Source organism: Myxocyprinus asiaticus, chromosome 23 (assembly GCF_019703515.2).
Source record: "Myxocyprinus asiaticus isolate MX2 ecotype Aquarium Trade chromosome 23, UBuf_Myxa_2, whole genome shotgun sequence".
In the NCBI taxonomy this organism is placed as follows: Eukaryota; Metazoa; Chordata; class Actinopteri; order Cypriniformes; family Catostomidae; genus Myxocyprinus; species Myxocyprinus asiaticus.
The window spans coordinates 18,598,105-18,620,079 of record NC_059366.1 but is presented as its reverse complement, the minus strand read 5'-3'; the positions used below and the strand labels follow the sequence as shown (position 1 = coordinate 18,620,079).

Below are 21,975 nucleotides of genomic sequence, written 5' to 3'. Positions count from 1 at the left end.
AGTTAGTTAGATAGGCAGATAGGAAAGACTGCTTCCAGTTTATTTGTATTTTTAAACATCACAATATCAGCAGAAAGTGAAACTAAAAGTGTTTTGTAGGAAGAGTAAAGGGCCTAGGAAGCATGACTCATTTAGCACAGATGTTTCTATTTAACATTTTAATGACCATTTTAATTACATACACACCTTACATTAATTACAACTATATTACATATTCATAATCATAATTACATCAAAGTATGGAAAGGTCTTCATCTTTTTAAATATATGCATTGTATATAACTTTAAAAAAAAAAGTTCTTTACATTGTATATGATCAACCAAATTACAATGAGCCAAGCAAAGTAATCTAAAAGCCATGGAGATGAACAGCCAATTTTCATAGTAAAAGTTCCTCTTGACTGGGTGTGAAAAAATGACTGAACATTTCTCAAGACCCAAACTGTTGGCCCATCACATGCACAGAACTATTTACATTTTCATAAACCCAATCAGAAGTTTAACATTATGTGTGGGACTCTGTGAGAGCCATTTGGGCTCATCTGTTTATCAATTATAAAGCAAATTAGGAATGTTTACACAAAAAAAAAAAAAAAAAGTAGACTTCTAAAGGATTCCTAAAGAGAATCCTTTGTACCACACAATCAGGGCAATAATCCTGACATTGGCATTAGAGTGTGGTTTTTAGAGAAACCCAACTTTAAATGTGGTGCTTTTATTTTTTTATATAATAACAAAAAGGCAGACCATAATTACGAACAGGCAATGGTGGTTATCCTCCTGTTCAGACAACAGAGAAAGGACCTCAGGTACGTTAGCGATAATCTATTAACATAGCTTTATTTAAATGTAATTATAATTCACACTTTGGTTAGAGACATTGTGCTGGGCATTGGCCTTCACATTTAGGTTACATTTGTACTTTTGTTTTGTAAACATCATACCTGCATCTCATAATTGTCATGTAACCGTACTGTCTCAAAAATGTATAATGCACAGCTTTAAACAAAGGCAGAAGTGTAGGAAAGTCCCTCTCATTAACCTCAAATACATTACAAAAGGGGGGCAAGAGCCAAAAGGCATTTTCTTTTTTTTTCTCTTTTTTTTTTTTTTAAACAAAACAAAACAAAAAATACATGCCATGCAGTCTAAAGGACAATGAACATTATGATGTAACTGTATTTACTTCTGCCTGTTCAAAGTTTAGTTTGCCTATTTTTTGTCTCTTCTTTCTTTTTAAAGAGTCAATGAGCAATATCCCACACCTTTAAAAATAGCTTCAGTGTTCTGTATTCTGCATATGAGCTCACTGACATTATTTGTGCCTGGAAAACTGCAAACTTTATTACAATGTCCAGGAAAGCAATAACACTGGCTATTATGAAGTCATCCTCATTTGAGATTATTGCTTTGAACACTGCAAAACACTTAAGTAAACTATAAAAAAAAAAAACAGTGAGGATTTCTCTTAGCAAGTTTTAGTCTGGAGGATCTACACATCAGCTTTAATGTGTCAACTTAACCACGGACATATGCAGAAAACAAACTGACAGCAACCCAACTACATCTAAGAGATTTAGTGAGGTCAAATGGCACTTGGCCAACTCAATCTATCGGTCCACCAGGAAAAATAATTTCCTACAAAGTAACTCATGCATACTGAATTACGCTTGCAGAAACATGTGCATATATGAACACACTAGCAATCTCTCGAGCACACAACCTCTGACATGCAAATAATAATATCTATGAAAAGCACCTAAAAGTCTAGAAGTGTATCCGGCATAATTAGGTGAAATAAGTTACCATTACAGGCCACTAGAGTTGCGATTACAAACATGTGATCGTTATATAAACAGGTTGTGCCTTGGGCCTTTACTATGGGCCAAAGCTTTGTGCACTTTTTAGGGGGCTCCATCTGGATGTTTCTTTTTCTAGACTTACAAGCTCCTCCCCATTATTATAACATCTTTTGGGAATCCCTCCATTTTGGCCACTTCAAAGCAGCCAAGTTTGCTATAAAAGTCCAACATCCTTTTGTCCATCTGTCGGACCTCACAGAAAGCACCATGTGAGCCTGACAATAGAGGAGGAAAAGATATGTTTAGGAAACAAAGAATTTAAACAAATCACTGCAGAATTTCATGTCCTCTAACAGCATAGGTCATCCCTTGTTTAATGTCAGCATCTAAAATTTCTAAACTATAAACACTTTTTTTGTGCTGGTTAAGTTAATGTGTGGTGTGAGAGTTAAGACCACACAGAGATTCAAAGCAGTATATCTTGTCACTGTTCACACTTTATTTGACAGTTTTTCATGTTACTATAGTAAATATTAATAACTAATAACAACAACAATATGCAAGTTGAAGCAGATCCACAAAATAATACCGCAGTAAGTACATGCAGTTCATTATTATTAGTTAGTAATTAATAATTACATAATTTCCCTGGTTTTATTTACAGTAGGGTTAAAAATAGGCCTGTCGCGATTATTAAAAAACCGTCTGATCGCGGTTATTTGATCTAACCATGGTTATTTGAGACAACCGCGATTATTGGGCATTCAAATTCACATTATAATGCCCATATAAGGGAATTTTAAGCTAATATATTGTATAAATTAACGGCATGAATTGCGGGTTTGTGTGTCATTCAGTTGAACTTCACTGAGCCGCACAGAGGAGGTCAACCAGCACCTCTCCTGAAAGAGCATGTGAAGAGCTCTGATGCGCGTGCTGAGGCCCACGCCAAACTCCCGCGAATATATAAACCAACAAGTTTAAACTTTGATAGTGAATGCAAAGTGCTCCGGTTCCACTTTAAATGATTGTTTAATGGCAAAGGTTCCTGGTTCATATGCACGCTGTGTTAATGACACGCATTGACAAAGAGGAGGAGACGCACGCTTACTCTATTTCTGTGGAGTAATACAATTATGAAACAAACTCTCAAAGGTTTTGCTTCATGACAAATAAGGGCTTGTGGGTTTAATCAGGCATTAAAATAGCATGTGAAAGTGAAGAAATTAGGAAAGAAATATTTTACTATTGCATAATTTAATAAAAATATAATAATAATAATATTTATATATATATATATATATATATATATATATATATATATATATATATATACAAAATTATATATTTTTTTTATTAAAAAAAACAAAAAAACAAGTGTAAATGTAAAATTGACCAAAACTAAAGTTGCTGTTAAAGTATTTAGAAATATTTTTATATTTAAAACATTATTTTTCAAGTCATTCATAAGTTTTTAAAACCTTAAAAAGGAAATAATAGTTTATTCCTATTTTATTTATTTGAAGTTAAATATGTAAAAATTACATCTTATGGTGTATGAAGCACACATGCAGAAATTGTTTTTATATGACAATTAATCATGAAAGCCCTTAATGAGACAATTAATCGTCACAGCCCCAAAACAGACAATTAATGGTCATAATCACAATTATTTATTTGACAATTAATCGTCAGCCAAATTTCATAATCATGACAGCCCTAGTTCAAAAGTCCACTTGTAAAAAATGTTGGGTGAGAACTGATTACAAAGTAATTAGTTACTGTGATCCAAGTACTTTTTTAGTCAAAAAGTAGACACATTACATTTTAAATTATTGTAATCAGATTAATGTTACTGACCTTCAATAAAGTGTATTACTTTTAGTACATTGCACAGGTTACACACTGAAGATTTCTAAAATAATTATGTAGAATACATTTAAACATGAATTATGTTCATTTGTACGTCCGTTTGTGTGCGCTCCTAATGAGTCATTATAAGGCAGAATTGTGCAGTGCTGAGTGCATGGCTTGTGTGCGACAAGCCGGGAAAACCATACAGACATAATTTTGAATTTGTTACACAGAGAAACAAACTTTTCTGTGAAGTGTTTTAGAAAGTATATTCAAAAACAATTACTAATGTGAATACTTTTTTCATGAAATAATCAGTAATCTAAAAGTAGTTGTTATATTTTTAGGATTACTTTGAGTACCGGTAACTTGCCCAACACTAGAGGTCTCCGTGGGGCAGTTTTTTCCATTCCGCTCCTGCAAGTTTCTATCCCGCACCCGAACGCTCCCGCTGAAGTTTCCTCCATGTTCACCCGCTCTCTGCCCACAATTATATTCTTCCCAGCCGCTCCCATTCCTGCAACCCCGCATTTGTTTGCCACATAGGGCAAAAGCTGTGCAAATAGACAACATGTATCCTACACAAAGAGCATTTTATTTTCCAGTTATTGCTATTATCAGATGACGTGTGACTTGATGCCCATCTGACTTGTCTGAGGTTGGTTTCTTAACACTTAACCATTTTCCTGTCCCAGTTTCACATCTTTTGATGACACAATGTAAACGCTTTGCTCTGCCATTCTTGTAAAGCACCATTGACTATAGCCTGCTCTAAATATTGGATAATTTGATGCACGCGTTGTGTGCATGTTTTTACGTTGGATTTTCTGTTTGTTATCAAAAATAATTTAGTTGTAAAATAAAATATAGTTTTTTTAGTTGTTGTTTTTGTGCATTCATGAATAATATCAAAATAGATACCCACATCTGATTTTTTAGTCCGCTACTGCCTTCAGCTCAGAAATTGAATCCCGCGCCTACATTTAATCTGATCAGGTCCCGTGGGTCCTGCGGGAGTTCCGTGGGAATGCAGACCTCTTCCCAACACTGCTTGTGAAAATATTTTACGTTTGTTTTGGAAAAATTATTTTGCATTTTACTAATTTAACACTTTTTTTCATTAAAAATACATTATCAGCACAGCATTTAATTAAAAAGTTGAATTGAAAAATAAACATGAATCTCAAAAGTTCTTGTTCATATTCTAAAGACCATCTTGTGTGCTTCAATGAAAGCAATGAAATGTGACCTTTACTACAACGTTTAAGTTAAAACAGTCAATGTGACAAATTTGCATATTTGATTAGTGACCTATAAATAGTGCAAATCCTAAATATTTCATAACATTTCTTTGTTTGATATTTTTCAGAATCCTAAAATTCTGTTTATTTTCAGGTTTAATTCAGACTTGGATTTTCAAAGGACTTATAAACCTCAATGTACATGTATACAGTACTGTGTTAAAGTACTTGCCCCCATCCTGATTTCTTCAGTTTTTGTGTATATCTCATACTAAATTGTTTCAAAAATTCAAACAAAAACTCACATAAAACAAAGGTAATACGAGTAAACACAAAAAAGAGTTTTTAAATGATAATGTTATTTACTGAAGCAAAACAGTTATCCAATACCAACTGGGCCTGTGTGAAAATATATTTTCCCCCCCTAGTTACTAAATCCCCAAATCTATGAAACTGCATTCATAATGAGGTTCAGCTGGACTACACACACACCCAGGCCTGATTACTGCCAGCCCTGTTCAATAAAATCAACACCTAAATTGTCCTTTGACTTTAAACTTTAATGGTGCTTTAATGGTTCATTTATGTCACTTTTGGAGCTTGACAGTAACGAACATGTCTAACACAGTATCGGATTTGGATCAGGCTGATCGAACCGATACCTGATCCGTATGAAAACGTCAGTATCGGAGCAGGTACCGATCCAGGTATCGGATCGGTGAATCCCTAGACATAACCCATGTCTTTTGGGGGTGTGTTAAGATCCAGGAGTTTTGATTGAAGGTTCAGAGTTATGTGTGTGATGTATTGGGCACTCGGGTTTTATTTTGCCGGTCCTAACCGTCATCACTGGTTCTAACCAGTGTCATGATCACCAGACAGATAGTTTTAAGATGATGGAGGTCGGCTGGAGTGCCCCCATTTCAGGAGTGGTGCTCGGAGATGGGGAGGGTGGCGGCCTTTGAAGAGGGGTCATTTAGAAGACTGGGGAAATTGAACTTGTTTGTGGGGAAATGGGTTTGATATCTGGCGTTTCTGGATGTGTGATTATAATTATTTATTTTTTTTGTGCGTGTGTCTATAATCATGCATGATCACTGGGATGTTGTTGGGGGCCAGGGTGGGGCTGGGGATTGGGAGGGGTAATAGTGGGGGTTAATTGTTGATTCTGTGTATATATATATGTTTTGTTTTTCTGTGTTCAATATGAGAATCAATAATTTTTTTTTTTTTTATATAAAATCAACAACAAAAAAACCCAGAAGAAATCAGGAAGGGGGAAAATACTTTCCCACAGCACTGTACATACACACACCTAACCCTACTCTACCTACCATTAGCTTTGAGCGATGAGAGGAGACATCCCATCATGCTTTTGGCAACACTGGGGTCAGTAACCTTTGCATGAATATCCACTTTAATAAGGGACGGGAAGTTACTCAGGAATGATTCTGGCAAGCCCTCCTCCTCCTCATGGAAGCTTAGCATCATTTTCTATGGAGAAAAAAAGACTTCCATTAACATCTTATAACCCTGAAACATCAAGGATGGGTTCGCTGTAGAAGAAATTACAGTGGAGTGGAGTGTGAGCTAACCTCTGCCTCTGACATGTCCTTCTCTGTGTCTGGCTTGTTGTATTTCTCCTGCATGAATGGTATCCAACTTAACTTGCATTTCTTCACAAAAGGTTTGACATCCACAGTGCCCAAAGCATAGCCACAAATACCTTCCTCATCCTCAAGCACAAAGCCATAGTCTGGGCTGAGCGTCAGGAAACCTCCTACAAACCTGCAGTGAGGATAATAATGGTACAAAGATCACAGGTCATGTGATTATCCAAGGATATAAGAGTTTCATTTTTCTTCAAGGTGCACTCCATTCATTTATTCCCCTAAAGAAATGTTCCACCCCTAAAAAAATTAATAGTACTTTTGAAATCTTCTTTTAAAATCATGTACACACACACACACACACACGAGATGAAGAATCCAGTCATATTAGTAGCCTAATCAAATTGGTTTCATTTTACATGGGCTGCCTCATGGGGACCACCATGTATTGATCACTTGACTCATTTTATCTCAATCACACTCTTCCGTTTAGAGAATGCCATTGGTAACTGAAAACTATTGATTTTGTGTGACGCTACATCCACACCACTAGGTGTCAGTGTAACTGCCATATCGGCCAGCAAAACATAAAAATATTTGTGAGTGCACCTTTAATCAAAACTTAACACATTTATAGGTCTAAAGAAAGCAAGCAGAAGCTCAAACTGCACCTGTCTCCAATAAGGTCCGGCGACTCATCGGGGAAAGAAATGCCATCACAGCTTTCGTTGAACATTTCCCTGCAGATCTTATAGATGGCAGACTGAGGGCAGAGAGAAAAAGACAGAGATGCAATGCGTCAAGGCATCCGACAGCTCTCATTCCACACAGTGTGATCCCTCTGAGGACAAACAGGTGGACCAGACTGCTGTTTCAGCAGAATGGCTCAGATGTGTTGCAAGTAAACCTGAAAGCACTGCTTTAACTGGGACACCTCAGCTGGGAATACAAGCAGCCAACAGCAACTTATCTAGGCATAACATATCTAGGCATAAAGCATCTAAAGAGTCTTCATCTTATGAAATAGCTTGCAGTAGACAAGCCATGTCCTAAACAAAGAACAATGTCTGTGTCAAAATAAAGTGTAAAGTATTTTCTAGAATTTCAAACACAAACATTTTTCAAGTATAAATTAAAATGTCTTATGTCAAACATACTTCATGACAGTGGTTTGATTTGGAGCCAAACCTACCTCATCTTTCGGAAAGTAAGGCCTTATGGTATAGATTTTGGAAGTTGGCATTGATGGTGGTGGCTGGTAGAAAAGATCATTTGCCCCATCAATTGGCAACAGTCTCTGTGGAGACCAAAGCAAAAGCATAGTATAATTTAGTATTTTTCTCGATTTGACCATATGACTGAGGTGCAACTGACACTTCAGCATGAGTTTACCTGCTCCAGCTGAACCAACCCCAGACAAAAAAGCAGAGCATTAAATTAAATGCTTTCGAAACTAAATTGGCTTCTCTGATAGGTCAATGTACAGCAAGAGCATGTAAACAGCATTCATCATCCTTTTTCTATTTGTGTTTCTTTTTTGCGAGCAACCAAAATGAAAGGAAAGTGCGCAGGCTTGGTCTGAGAAAGGCTTAACTGGCAAAGGAGATGCTCCTTTACCACTCTTTTTTGCTGCGCGAGAACTTCCTGTAGAGAAAAGGTATGATGCTTGCGCGCAGAGCAAAAATCCATGACCAAAGAGTTCCAGCTTAAAACATCGCATACTGTTTGTTTTCATCACATATATGGACAGTCAAAATAGCCAAATCATTTTGAGATCTTGAGAATTGAAATGTGTTAAGGACAAATAATTTGTTCATGGAGCTTTTAGAAAGCAAAGTCACAGTCGCATGCGCAATCGCAGTGCCGTGGATGCAAGCGCGGAGAAAATGGGGGAATAATTTTGCGCTGTTTCCTGCAAAGAAACAAGATGTCATAAAATAAAACCTAGCCATGCTGCGCCGTCGCAAGCGCAGAGGGAAAAGCAGCATCTCATTTGGGCAGTTGCTGAAAGAAATCAAAATTTAGGCTGGGTTAGAGAACACCATCACCCCAAACACTGGAACTGAAAGTAGTCTTTTGACCTATTTCAGTTTACACTTCAGATAAAGCCCAAGTGGCTGTACACCATTCACGTTTATATGCACCTGCTGACAGCTTCACCTTCAACAGACCAACCCGTAACATTTTGCAACTACACCAACATCTACAACAAACGAAAATACAACTTCGTGTAACATTTTGCTGGTAATTCAATATTGGATACCTGGAACTCTCCTGCTAGACCGCCCCTAAAGGCCCAGGGCTCTTGGTCGCCACTTAAGAACTGTGCTGATGACTGACTACGACACCCTGTTGGGATCAGATCCAAGCGGAGAACATTATGTCAGGGGCTTTCTGGCATAATGAGGGGGAAGGGGTATTGGGTAGAGGCGTCTTATTTCCAAATCACTCCATTGAAAATAAACGTAGATACTAAAATCATGGAATACACCTCAATACGAACAATGGTGAAATACCATGTAACTTTTGTGCCTGGGGCTCAAGCAGCTTAAGCTTACATTGACAGAGGGCTTACACTGACAGCAATGCCTGCTTTGGTCAAATTACTGAAGCTGTGTCTCGTTTCGAAGGCTGCGCGCTAGCTAGGACACTTTCTTTGAAGGCTGCAGTATACCGGGCGTCCTCCTTTAAAAATGCCTCGCTTAAATGAGACGGCCTTCGTAGGACAAATGGAAACAGAACATAACATGGTTGCTATGACAGCAAGCCACTCTTTAACATGCACGGGCGCTTTGAGTGAGAAGGGAACAAAGTCCCTTTGGAAGGGAATCTATGAGGTAAATTTTAGGAGAGTTGTAATGGTAAAGAGAAAAGAAAACAGATTTTACAGTTGTACTTTTAGTCTATAATACTTTATTTTATCATATATTTCTATAATTATACATATTATATATACACATATACTCTGCACCCGTCTACTGAGGTACTTTAACTTGGGAATTAACATTACTTGCATTTGAACATCATATTTTGTGCAAATTGGCATAATTTTATTTAGACAAATGATGTTCATTTCCGTTGAAGCAAAGAATTGTGGGTTGTGAGTGCCCACGAAGGATACACCTCATACACCCTCCGAATTCCCAAGAAAGAAGTTCACATTCAGAGTGTCCTACTCGCTTTTATGAAACGAGACATCCTTGATGACATATGCGGCCGACAAATGCGACCTCCGGAGGATGCAGCCTTCGAAACAAGACACAGCCTGAAGCAATTCATATTTAGCACGGTCCTCAAGTTTACTATTTATAATTAAGTGAGGTCCACAATGCAATTTAAGATTAGTTCTTCAAATGAATTTGCTGTCAGTTAAAAGAATTGTTATTTTATCTAAATTTATGACAGTCCCTTTAGTGGTATTGGTGATTACATGTCATCAGTTCGCTCGCTGGTACTAAATAAGCTTCAGCTGTTTAAGCCCTCTGAATTCTAAACCTTAGCTGAAGTCACATTTAGACCTATCTGTCTTGTCACTTGACTAATGAGCATTCTTCATCAGCCACCATTGTGGAAAAGCTTATGAAGTTGTTTTTTTTACAGGTAGATCTGCACACTTCATGGGCTAGTCACAAAGAACCCCTAATTCAAGAGTATACTATGACTGAATCTTTCCAGTCACGGCAGCAATCCCCCCCACGGTAGATATCTATGATAAAGCTGGGCGCTCTGTATTGCTGCCAAGCAGATCCAAGCTTTACATTGCATTGGGGGAAATGCATTAATTTCTAGATAAATAGCAGTGCCAATGCAAGGGGATGAGGACTCTGTGTCATGTAACAAGACAAATGGAGCGCGATACAGGAATCAAAGTGTTCCTGTTTTCACTCAGTTTGATCATATCTAAAACACATCCTGTGGTGAAATGGCAGGACAAACAACACATACAACATCTGAGGGGAAATTTCACCACTTCCTTTGCTTTTTTCTTTGTATCCAGACAATGACTTTCTCATGTTTGATAAAACTTGCTTACTGAATAGTTTTTGTTTTACTGTGGAAATATGTTTAGATAAGGCAAGGGTACAGATTTTCCCCTTAGATGGTGCAGTAAAGGTGGTCCGAACCATTTCAATTGGGCCTACTGACAGAAACAAAAATCATGTTAGAGCTGCCAGAGAAAAGAATTGGGGGGGTTAACGCCTAACGATTGAGCTATCGCTGCGCAAATGTGACTTCATTCAAAAACCCATCCTCTCCTGAGACATTGAAAGAAATTCAACTTAAATACTTTGGGGTCATAAAGAAAAACAAAATATATATATATACACTGGCAGCCAAAAGTTTGGAATTATGTACAGATTTTGCTCATGGATAATTGGTACTTTTATTCACCAAAGTGGCATTCAACTGATCACAATGTATAGTCAGGACATTAATAATGTGAAAAATTACTATTAAAATTTGAAAAAAAATATTCAGAACTTCTGAAACTACTTCAAAGAGTTCTAATCAAAAAAATCCTCCACGTGCAGCAATGACAGCTTTGCAGATCCTTGGCATTCTAGCTGTCAGTTTGTCCAGATACTCAGGTGACATTTCACCCCACGCTTCCTGTAGCACTTGCCATAGATGTGGCTGTCTCATCGGGCACTTCTCGCGCACCTTCCAGTCTAGCTGATCCCACAAAAGCTAAATGGGGTTAAGATCCATAACACTCTTTTCCAATTATCTACTGTCCAATGTCTGTTTCTTTGCTCACGCTAACCTTTTCTTTTTGTTTTTCTGTTTCAAAAGTGGCTTTTTCTTTGCAATTCTTCCCATAAGGCCTGCACCCCTGAGTCTTCTCTTTACTGTTGTACATGAAACTGGTGTTGAGCGGGTAGAATTCAATGAAGCTGTCAGCTGAGAACATGTGAGGCATCTATTTCTCAAACTAGAGACTCTGATGTACTTATCCTCGTGTTTAGTTGTACATCTAGCCTTCCACATCTCTTTCTGTCCTTGTTAGAGCCAGTTGTCCTTTGTCTTTGAAGACTGTATTCACCTTTGTATGAAATCTTCAGTTTTTTGGCAATTTCAAGCATTGTATAGCCTTCATTCCTCAAAACAATGATTGACTGACCATTTTCTATAGAAAGCCATTTCTTTTTTGCCATTTTTGACCTAATATCGACCTTAAGACATGCCAGTCTATTGCATACTGTGGCAACTCATAAACAAACACAAGGACAATGTTAAACTTCATTTAACGAACCAAATCGCTTTCAACTGTGTTTGATATAATGGCAAGTGATTTTCTAGTATCAAATGAGCAATTTAGCATGATTACTCAAGGATAAGGTGTTGGAGTGATGGCTGCTGGAAATGGGGCCTGTCTAGATTTGATAAAAAATGATTTTTTCAAATAGTTATGGTGCTGTTTTTTACATCAGTAATGTCCTGACTATACTTTGTGATCAGCTGAGTGCCACTTTGGAAGGAAATTGGTACTTTAATTCACAAAAACAGCAAAATCTGTCAATTATTCCAAACTTTTGGCAACCAGTGTATAAAACCCCAAAAAGAAAAATGATAACTGCAGCATTGTGCATACATCGGGCACTGTCCATCCAATAGCATTACAAACTTGTGCCAAGGATTCTTCCATCTGTACATAATGAAGGGAAAAGACAAAAGAGCTCATTAGTAACTGATCTCATCACAGCACCAGTGACGCGCTGACTGAAAGCCATCCGCACTGCTTTGGATGGGGTAGAAAAGCCGGCCTGGCTAATAATTCTGTGTTTTGGACTGTCCGTGCAAAGAGAGGCTTTGGGGCATATTGGCAGGAGACAGTCCATACAAAAATTTGTTCTTCTTGATTACTCTATATAATGTAAAAGCCATTGTTAAATCAACATCTGTCCCAAGAGCATGTTGTGAAAGCTATTAGGGGAACATTTTTGGATTTTTTAGTAAATAATTCAAAATGCCTATAAGCATTGATGCCTTTTTATAGAACACACGGTTTAGTGCTGCATGTTCTAAATTTAATTTTCCTCTCCATCATCTAACAAATAGTTAGATGTGCCATGCCAGTTTTGGTTGCTGCCTGCTGTGTTGCTTTGTTATAAAGCTGGACAGAAACCTGTGAATGCAATGTGGTTACCAGGGTAACCTAGGCTATGCTGGTGCTATAATTACTCAACCAACTTCCAACAAAAACCTCATTTAGAATAGAATCCGTTACTCTAACTGCACTGTAGAAATGCCCATGAGTCATACAGATAACAAATATGAGCGTTCTCAATAAGTGACAGGTCTCTCAAAATCATGAAGAAAGAAACTTAGCAATCATCTCAAATAAATGGGCTGGCTGATGACCCAAGTAATTCTCAGATAAGAGACCACTGATATACTTGACTGCACATCTGAAATAAGGATAATGGGAAGTGTAGTTGACGTATATTGCTGTGCAAAGGCAAAATGCAGTAACTTGAGTTATGGCTCTTTGGATCTTTTAGACAATGATCTGTCCTGTGACAGACGGGTTTGTCTCAACTATGCTCAGATTCAGAGACAATTAAGTGAGCCATTTTTTCTATTTCAGTGCAGGCGTAGTTACAGGATGTCAGCTTTGTAGGGCAGTTTACGTAGGTCATCTGAGTTACAATTTTTATTAAAATGTGCTGGGAAGACAAGAAAGGCCCTGGACCAGCCCAGAACAGTTCAGTTAGAGTAAAGCATACTCTGAGGTTGTTTGTGGAGCGCAATGGTTCAGAATGCACATAATTAGACAAGACAAACATCATATAATGTGGAAAGAATCTTTAAAGGTTTTCAATTAACATTTATGATGCACCAGAATAGCCTTAAACAGCCGCCTCACTTTCCAAGTTCGCATGCGCGGCGCGCTAGGTCGTAAGGTGCCTACTTTCCTTCTGGATCACACCCATGATGGTGGCAACAGATGTTGGCAAGTTAACGCACAATGATACTGAATGCACAGCAAGCAGCAGGACCAGCACCTGGCAGCTCTGACCACAGCCGTCTAATTACAATTGATCCTACCCGATTAAGCAGAGTGGCCTGAAGGAGAGGGATTGGCTAGCAATGAGGACGGCATTCAGTCAGTAGAGGAAAGCAATATGTTCACAATAAATGAAATAAGTAAAGAAAAAAGTGAGTGTAAACTAGATCTAATTTTCATACATGGCCCAATACATTTTTGTGATGTATATGAATGCTGCTCACTCTGAGTGAGAATGGAGCTGATATGTTTTTTTTTGTCTTGTGCAGAGAAGTGTTAATTTACTCTCTTAAGTCTACAAATATGCTCTGCCATCTGCTGAGCAATCTATTTTGAGAACCTGAAATTTTACAGATGTCACTTTGAAACATGGTAATGCATAAAAAAGTGTAGTTCTGAAAGCTTTGTAAACTTGCGATGTGACGCAGAGATTTGCCATACCTACCTAACCACTGAACAAATGATTTCACCATTGAGATGATACTCTTTATATCCCAGATATATGGATAGAGGTCATACAGAATGGTCCTGTTGGCTGAGTTAGAGAGTCTGGTGAACATCTGGATGACAGAGCAGCACATCTCTTCAAAGTTTTCTGCTCTGGACTGCCATTCAATTACCTAGGTAAAACAAATGGAAATAACCCTGTTATCACACTATGAAACGTGTACTATTTCAATAAAACTTAGCAACAAAAAATGTAGTTTTTCTTATAAAGGTACCACCAAGTGGTGAAAATAATTACTGCATATTCACCATTTTGTTGGACCAAATGTTTGTCCAATAGACTTTAGTAAGAGTAGACACCACAAATAATTCAAAATAGATGGAAACAAGGCTGTAAAGGATGAACATACAGTCTGTTCTTGTCAAACTGTCTTATGGGCCTAGGTTTACAACCCAAGTATCACATTTTTGTCCAATTACATTTGTGGAAAGACCTATTTAAATGTTTTTGGGTTTTTTTTTCTGAACAATTGACACCCATGCACACATTAGTACAACATATTAAATAGACTGTATGTGTGCCCCTCTCTGCCTCGTTTTCTTTTTTGCCTACTTAAACATGGCATATACTCTGACCCAAAAATTTAAAAAAGATTCTCTCATCATTTACTCACCCTCATGCCATCCCAGATGTGTATGACTTTCTTTCTTTTTCAGAACACAAAGATTTTTAGAAGAGTATCTCAGCTCAGTAGGTCCTCACAATTCAAGTGAATGGTGACCAAAACTTTGAATCTTCCAAAATCACGAAGGCAGCATAAATGTAATCCATACAACACAAGTGGTTAAACCCATATCTTCTGAAGCAATATGACAGGTGTAGGTGAGAACAAGATCAATACACGTCCTTTTTTTACGATCAATCTCAACCTTTGACCAGAAACACGACCAGTAGTTGGCGATATGAACTAAGAATGCGAATCACCAAAAAATAAAAGACGACTGTGGAAATGTAAGAGGAGATTTAGAGTAAAAAAGGACTTAAATATTGATCTGTTTCTCACTCACACCTGTGATATCACTTCAGAAGATATGAGTTTAATCACTGGAGTTGTATGGATTACTTTTATGCTGACTTTGTGATTTTTGGAGATTAAAAGTTTTGGCCACCATTCACTTGCATTGTGAGGATCTACAGGGCACAGATATTCTTTTAAAAATCTTTGTTTGTGTTCTGCAGAAGAAATAAAGTCATACATATCTGGGATGGCATGAGGGTGAGTAAGTGATAAGAGAATTTTCATTTTTGGGTTCCAACTTCCATCTTATGATGACTTGTTGAAGACTTGCTGCAGTTGCATATCACACCTTCTCTGGATCCTTCCCTTTGGAGTTAACGCTGACATAATTGCTGTTGGCTCTCAGCCAGTTAAACTCTTTCAGCATCTGAACTGCTTTTAGTCCATGCTCATATGGTAGGTAGAAGAGTTCAGCCAGCAGTGTCAGATCCTCCAGAGTAAGTGCTTCAGCAGCAAACAGTGGTTTCTCATTGAGGCCTGGAACAAACACTTCCTTATTGAGCTGATCATCAGTCTGCATTGGTGCAATGTCACTGCCTGAATCCTCTTGAATGGACATCTCTGGAGACTTGGACTCTGTCAGGCTGTCTTTGTCTGTGTCCATTGGTTTGAGATCTTCTGTCATCTTAGCTTTGACAATCTCTGTGAGGATCTGGTTGACATTTTTAGTGTCTTCCACCTCGTCATGCTTCTCTACAACCATCTCCATGGGTTCTTCGTCTGACTCTTTCTTCTCCACCTCCTCTTCTTTGCCGAGCACATGTGGCTCATCATTAAGGGGCACGGCTGGACTCATGATTGGCTGTTGGAAGACTGTAGTCACTGTAGTGGTGGAGTCCAGACTGGGCACACTGAGTGAAGGAACATCCATAGAAGTGCTTTTAGTTCCACTATGAGGTACCTGCCGACCTGCAATGAAGAGAAAGTTTAAGACACTAACAGACTGCTCACACCAAAACAAATAAGATTACACAGTTGACAATTCAAAGTAGAGTTTACCCAAAAAATTAAATTCTGACATTATTTACCCATATGACTTGCTTTCTTCCATGGCAAATAAAAGGTGAATTTTTGTAAAGTCTTGACAGGGTTTATTCGCCATAATGTATAGTGACTCTGTCAAGCTAAAAAAAAAAAAAAAAAAAAAACACACACACCATGAAACCACAGTAAATGAGACTTGTGTACTATATTCTAAGATTTCTGAATGATATGATCACCAGCGTGATGAACAGAAATACTGACCAAACATGCATCATGACATTTGTTCACAAAATGAGGTTTGATGTTATCGATGTATCTGCTATATTCGATTTACTTTATTAATATAATTTGTAGGGGTTACGATTCTTTACACAATGATTATGATGCATCGTGAAATCTCAAAGTTGGTCACAATTCGATCCGATTATTGTGGAATGATTCATATCTATTTTTAAAAACATGCCAAAAATGGATTCAAAGTTTATACTGAACATTCCTAATTTAGACAGCACAGAAATGCACCAGACTTGACCACTAGAGTCACAGATGCATTTAGGACCAAGGAAGATTGGCTTATGTGTGGCTGCATATATTAACATAAAAATGCATTACGTGATATGCAGTACAGATATGAACATGTTATATAGGCCTAATATGGTACATATTGATATCTTACATGCATAACAGATATCCAATATTAATAAAGAATAACAATGTCAGATGCAACAAAGACTTAACACACAAACAGACGGTAAACCGTGAAATAAGCATAATCATAAATAAAGCATAAATAAAGATCCATCTTTAAATCAAACTGGGTCATAGAATGAAAACTTTCTATTAGTAACTATTCATTCTATAGTACTCTATTCATTTTGGGATAGGGAGAGACGAAGCTGTACGGTGGCAGCAGCTCCATTCATGAGACAACGCGCAAGATAAAATATTTGATTGCCGTGTGCCATTGACCAATCACAGGTAGGGTGAATGTAATCAACAACCGACATTTAGCTAACTGGTTAGCTCTCAGAACAGTCTGAAATCGCTCCCTATTCCCTATATACTGTAGAATTGAATATCAAGAGAATTAATAAACGAATGAGTGTTTTTGGTCACAGCCAATGTCTGCCCACCAGTCATATTTTTTAAAAGCTAAGATATATTCGTAGTTCAACTGTTTTATGGAGAAATAACACATTTTATGGAGATACAAAAGCAATATTAACATAATATCTCATAATCAGAGAAGGCGGCAACAACATTGAATTTACGTACTTTGGTCAGATGGATGCAGACAGTTTTGAATAATGACACAAAGCCGAAATCAGCAGTATCCATCCATCCATCCATTTTATCTTGTGCAAGTTCACAGGGTTAACTCAGCCGCATACATTTTCTTAATTTCAAAAAGCACTTTATTTCCCTTCAATCTCGTGTGCTCTGCTCCTTGTCTTTTGCGAGAAAGTTAGTGTAATATGAGACGGAAACATTGGGTATTAATATAGTAATGATAATCAATTCTTACATTCCGTAATTGATGCATCGATATTTCTTTGACAGATCGATGCACCGCGATGCATTTTTACATCCCTAATAAATTGATTTGAGAATGAATAAGAACTTAAATTTCATTTTGTTTATTGCACTGACTGTATAGCTTCAGAAGACTTGGAATATAGCACAAAAGTTGTATCGATTACTTTTTGATTTTATGGTGTTTGAGCCCTTTTTAGTGCTTGACAGATCAGAGTGACTAGTCACTTACATTATGGCAAATAAACACAGTTTAGACTTTCAAAAGAAAGTTATACAGGTTTGGAGCAACATTAGGGTGAGTAAATGATGACAGGATTTCCAATTATGGGTGAACTATTCCTTTCATATTATATATCACACAAAGAACAAATAGTTACTGTTGTACTGATGAGGCACTACAAACTCGCTCAACCATTCACTAAGAGCCAGCTTCAGTGCGATCTGTGGGCTGTAGAGGATGTCTGTTTCTAGCTCCTCATCACTGCCCTCGTTCTCCAGCTTTATCTGAATGGACACAGTGCTGTCTTCACCGTCCGCTAAAAAGAGAAATTAGAAGCTATGAAGCCTTTTTTTCAATCTGACTAGTTAGAATACATAACATTTAATGCATATAACAGGACATAAAGGGCCAATGACACCCACATATGTAGGTCAAGATAAATCATTTTGATTGATCCTTAATTAGAGAGAAACTCAGTATAAAATATGTCTAATTTATCAGTTTTTACTGGGCAATCAGCCATGATATGGCAACCATTTTGTGGGTTGTAGAGATTAGATTAGCATTCAAGAGGGCAAAGCCCTCAACCACTTAACATATAAGAATGTCTGCTGTTTTTTTGATGAATAAATGTTTCCATCAAGCCATACTTACTCATGACAACATCTTTTCTCACTCCATTCATGTTAGATTTGTACCACGTGGCTAACGTGTGAATGGCAACAAAGTTGGACTCAAATTCACAATTGGGGTTGGTGAGGACTCCTTTTAGGCGGGGAATGAGTTCGGTGGACCTGCCCTTATAAGGCCCTAAGAAAAGTCGCTTCTGATCATAGTCATTAGCATGAATATTGTCCCAGATGACAGGAGCTCTCCTCAGTATCTTTGTGACTTCTTCAATAGATTCAACGGTTATGTCTTTAGAAACTACCTTTGGACCTGTCAAAAAGATGAAAGTGATTTTTAAATCCAAAAGAGACCTTCAAATTATTCCACAGATGTCCCATCAATGAAAATATAGCTTACCTGTCCAAAGTACCTCAACACCAGGAAGCAGCTTTTCACCAATCGTATGCAGGTAAGGCGATTGTGACACATTCGGATAGCAAAATGTTCCGCAATACTCTGAGGACAAGTGAACAATCAATTCATTTTAAGATGTAATGGACACAATACAGTGGATATAATACAAATTCCGACAAAGGAACACAATGGTTACTAATTGTATCTTACCTGTGGGGCAAAATAAGAATATATCAGGTTCTCCCAAATACTGGAAAATCTCATTAGTAATGGACACTTGGGCATGTGCAAAGGAGCTGAATACTTCCTTGTCAGCTGGACACATGTTGTGATCTATGTCATCAAACAATAAGGCAAATGACTTGCACCCAAAATGAGTGACCTGCAAAAAAACGGAGATAAAGGATGTAGGCCATAACGACACTGAAAACAGTACAATGGCCGCTTCAGTAGTTACAAGTAGGCTCATTCTTACCTGGTCTAGCTTCCTTTTCAGTGTAGACACTTCCTTCTGATTGGAGAATGTAATGTCCAGGCCAGGGGAAATGGCATAAATGAACTCAATGCCATGCTCTGTAGCAGCACTTACCAACATTGTGAGTTGCTCTTTAAAGGAATGAAAGAGAAATTTAGACTAGTAAACGAAAGACAGATGCAGCATAGACAATCGTACAATTTCAAAGGGCATGATAAGGATATTTCACCTGCTTCCTCAACAGAATACATCTCTCTCCAAAACATTCTGTGTTTGTAGTCATCTTTTGGGGCATACAGATACGTGTTCAATCCCCATTTCTGCTGCCTAAAAACATAAAATATTTGATGCATAATTTGAGGTTCTAAACTCAGGAATTACAATAGTAGTTATGAAAGTTTACAATTAACAATACCTCCTGAAAAGCTCTTTCCTTTGTTCCATAGTCCATGGCCGTCCATAGAAGCCTGTTGAGAACAACATAAGGTTTTGACAAACGCAGCACACATTTAGACATAGATGCTTTAGTCAATCATTACAGGCACACTAATGAACTAAACACATTGTAGGTAACTAATTAGACGTTGTCCATTCATTTCGACTGTTAGGTTTGGCAATATTAAGTCTGTGTTTGGTATGTTATCTCACCCTCTACAACACCAGTGATGAATTTCCTGCGGCCTGTTCTCTCCACGCCGACACTGGGGTCGACAACTGGACCTTGCGTATCCGAACCCGCTTCGGTTGATACCGAGTTTGCCTCAGTCTCTGACGACTCGATTATTTTGTCCTTCTGAACCATTTTAAAGTAGTCTATACTTGATCACGGCTGATGAAACTATCGGATTCAAAAGTGGGTTAGTAGGCCACCAGTCCACAGGTCGGACGCTGTGTTCAATCGGATGCAGGTTTTCTGCACGAGACAGAACTGACAATGCTGAAAGCGTTTTTTTAAATATATAATTATATCGAGAAGTGCTGTTTATCTTTCACCGTAGTGTATTTAAGCAGCCAAGCAATTAGAATTACCCGATTTTTTCTTTCTTTAACAGCGTCTTTTTAGTCACCGCCTGCCTTACATCGCGTTCTATGCTTTAAATAAAGACGATTAATCGATTTTCTTCGTTCGCATGAAACAACAGATATCGCATCCCGATTATAAACCGACTATGTCAGTGTAACAACGTTCATCAACCGTGTTTAATTTTTCACTCTCCTTCCTGTTTACACTTACTGCGCAGACTCAGGAACTGGTTTGAGCCAGTCACGGACTGCTTATGCAAGTCTGAAAACAAATCCCAGCACAGATTTAAAGAGACAGCGTGATTCCAGCGCTGGTCCAACCACGACTGTATGAATAAACTCTTACTGCACAAATTATGTTTGCAACACGTTTTTATGACATTTTTCGGGGATTATTGAGAAAACGGATGTGCATTGGTTTGAGTATCTATTTCATGGAGGGGTTTTGAGCAGACATGGAAGTCGGATTGGTTTTTTTCTTTTCATCTTTTTTTTTTCTCGAAGAATGGCAAATAAATGGAAATGTAGCGTACTGTAATAGCATTTTATCATTAATACATCGAGCTGGCCTCTATTTAATCGTCGAATACAGTGGCCACTGGCTTTTTCTCGTTGGAGTAGTAGGACATAGCACCCCTATATGAATCTTGAATGGTTCGCTCCATTACTGGAGCGCTGGTTTAAACAGAGATGGTGGAAGTCATGGGGGGGATCGTTGGTTTTTGATTTCCAAAACATTTACCTTGAATGCACGGTGAATTGCTTTGGATAAAATATAATAGATTTCAAATAATCAAAGTGCTCCAGAGGGGTTTTCAAACTAGGGTCTGCAATAAAGTTAAGTGAAAAAAAAAAAAAAACCATTTACCAAAATTTGGCATTATTACTGTTTTATTCTACTTAAATTCATCATGGGGCAGTGGTGGCTCAGCGGTTAAGGCTCTGGGTTACTGATCAGAAGGTCGGGGGTTCAAGCCCCAGCACTGCCAAGATGCCACTGTTGGGCCTTTGAGCAAGGCCCTTGACCCTATCTGCTCCAGGGGCGCCGTATCATGGCTGACCCTGCACTCTGACCCCAGCTTAGCTGGGATATGTGAAAAAAAAGAATTTCACTGTATATGTGCAAATGTATAATGTGTGATAAATAAATAAAATTATAATTAATTATTATAAATTATTATACTTTCTAAAGACTAGAAATCATGAGATTATTTACAATTATAATTTTATTGACAGCCATTGTTTCTCCTCACCACTTTCGCCTTTGGCAGTGGTACAATATTTTATTATGAAAAGAACTATACATTTGTTCAGGTTGTCTTAATATCACTTTTTTTCCACCTCACACATAAAGAGGAAGGGGGTTTCTTGCAAGGGGATCATCATATTTATGAATCCTTGTTCACTGAAAAGTTTGAAAACCCTTGAGCTAGAATCCTGATATTACCATTTCAACATTCAATAGACTAGGAGCTAGAAAAGAATTACCCAGAATATTTTCACTGTATTTTGCCTTATTCCTTCTAATTCATTTAATGTCTTTTGTAACCTGCCAGTTCCTGAAATTAGATTAAAAAGATTTTATTCTGTAGCAAACAGAACATCTATCTGCAGACACAATCTCTACCTATGGTGACATTTTTAGACCAAAATAAATGTATAATATATATAT

The 21,975-nt window shown here is 37.7% G+C and overlaps 1 protein-coding gene across 1 annotated transcript; it reads right to left on the bottom strand.

The window, feature by feature from the left end:
- Positions 1 to 143: 143 nt before the first annotated feature.
- On the bottom strand, positions 144 to 20,524 carry LOC127413966 (protein O-GlcNAcase-like). Its single transcript, XM_051651564.1, has 16 exons — positions 19,929 to 20,524; positions 19,696 to 19,747; positions 19,510 to 19,607; positions 19,281 to 19,411; positions 19,016 to 19,187; positions 18,809 to 18,907; positions 18,437 to 18,721; positions 17,940 to 18,098; positions 15,332 to 15,951; positions 13,962 to 14,136; positions 8,771 to 8,856; positions 7,700 to 7,804; positions 7,179 to 7,270; positions 6,493 to 6,685; positions 6,232 to 6,391; positions 144 to 2,077 (listed from the first exon to the last, which is right to left on the bottom strand). Exons 1-16 carry the CDS (start codon positions 20,080 to 20,082, stop codon positions 1,941 to 1,943), a joined length of 2,718 nt encoding a protein of 905 aa, XP_051507524.1. The 5' UTR covers positions 20,083 to 20,524; the 3' UTR covers positions 144 to 1,940.
- Between the last annotated feature and the right edge of the window lie 1,451 nt (positions 20,525 to 21,975).

Coding starts and splice junctions, on each gene's coding strand:
- LOC127413966 (XM_051651564.1), bottom strand. CDS start 20,082: ATGGTTCAGAAGGACAAAATAATCGAGTCGTCAGAGACTGAGGCAAAC. Junction 19,188..19,280: donor TGAAAAGGAAGCTAGACCAG/GTAAGAATGAGC, acceptor GTTTTTTTGCAG/GTCACTCATTTTGGGTGCAA. Junction 18,908..19,015: donor ATTCTTATTTTGCCCCACAG/GTAAGATACAAT, acceptor ACTTGTCCTCAG/AGTATTGCGGAACATTTTGC.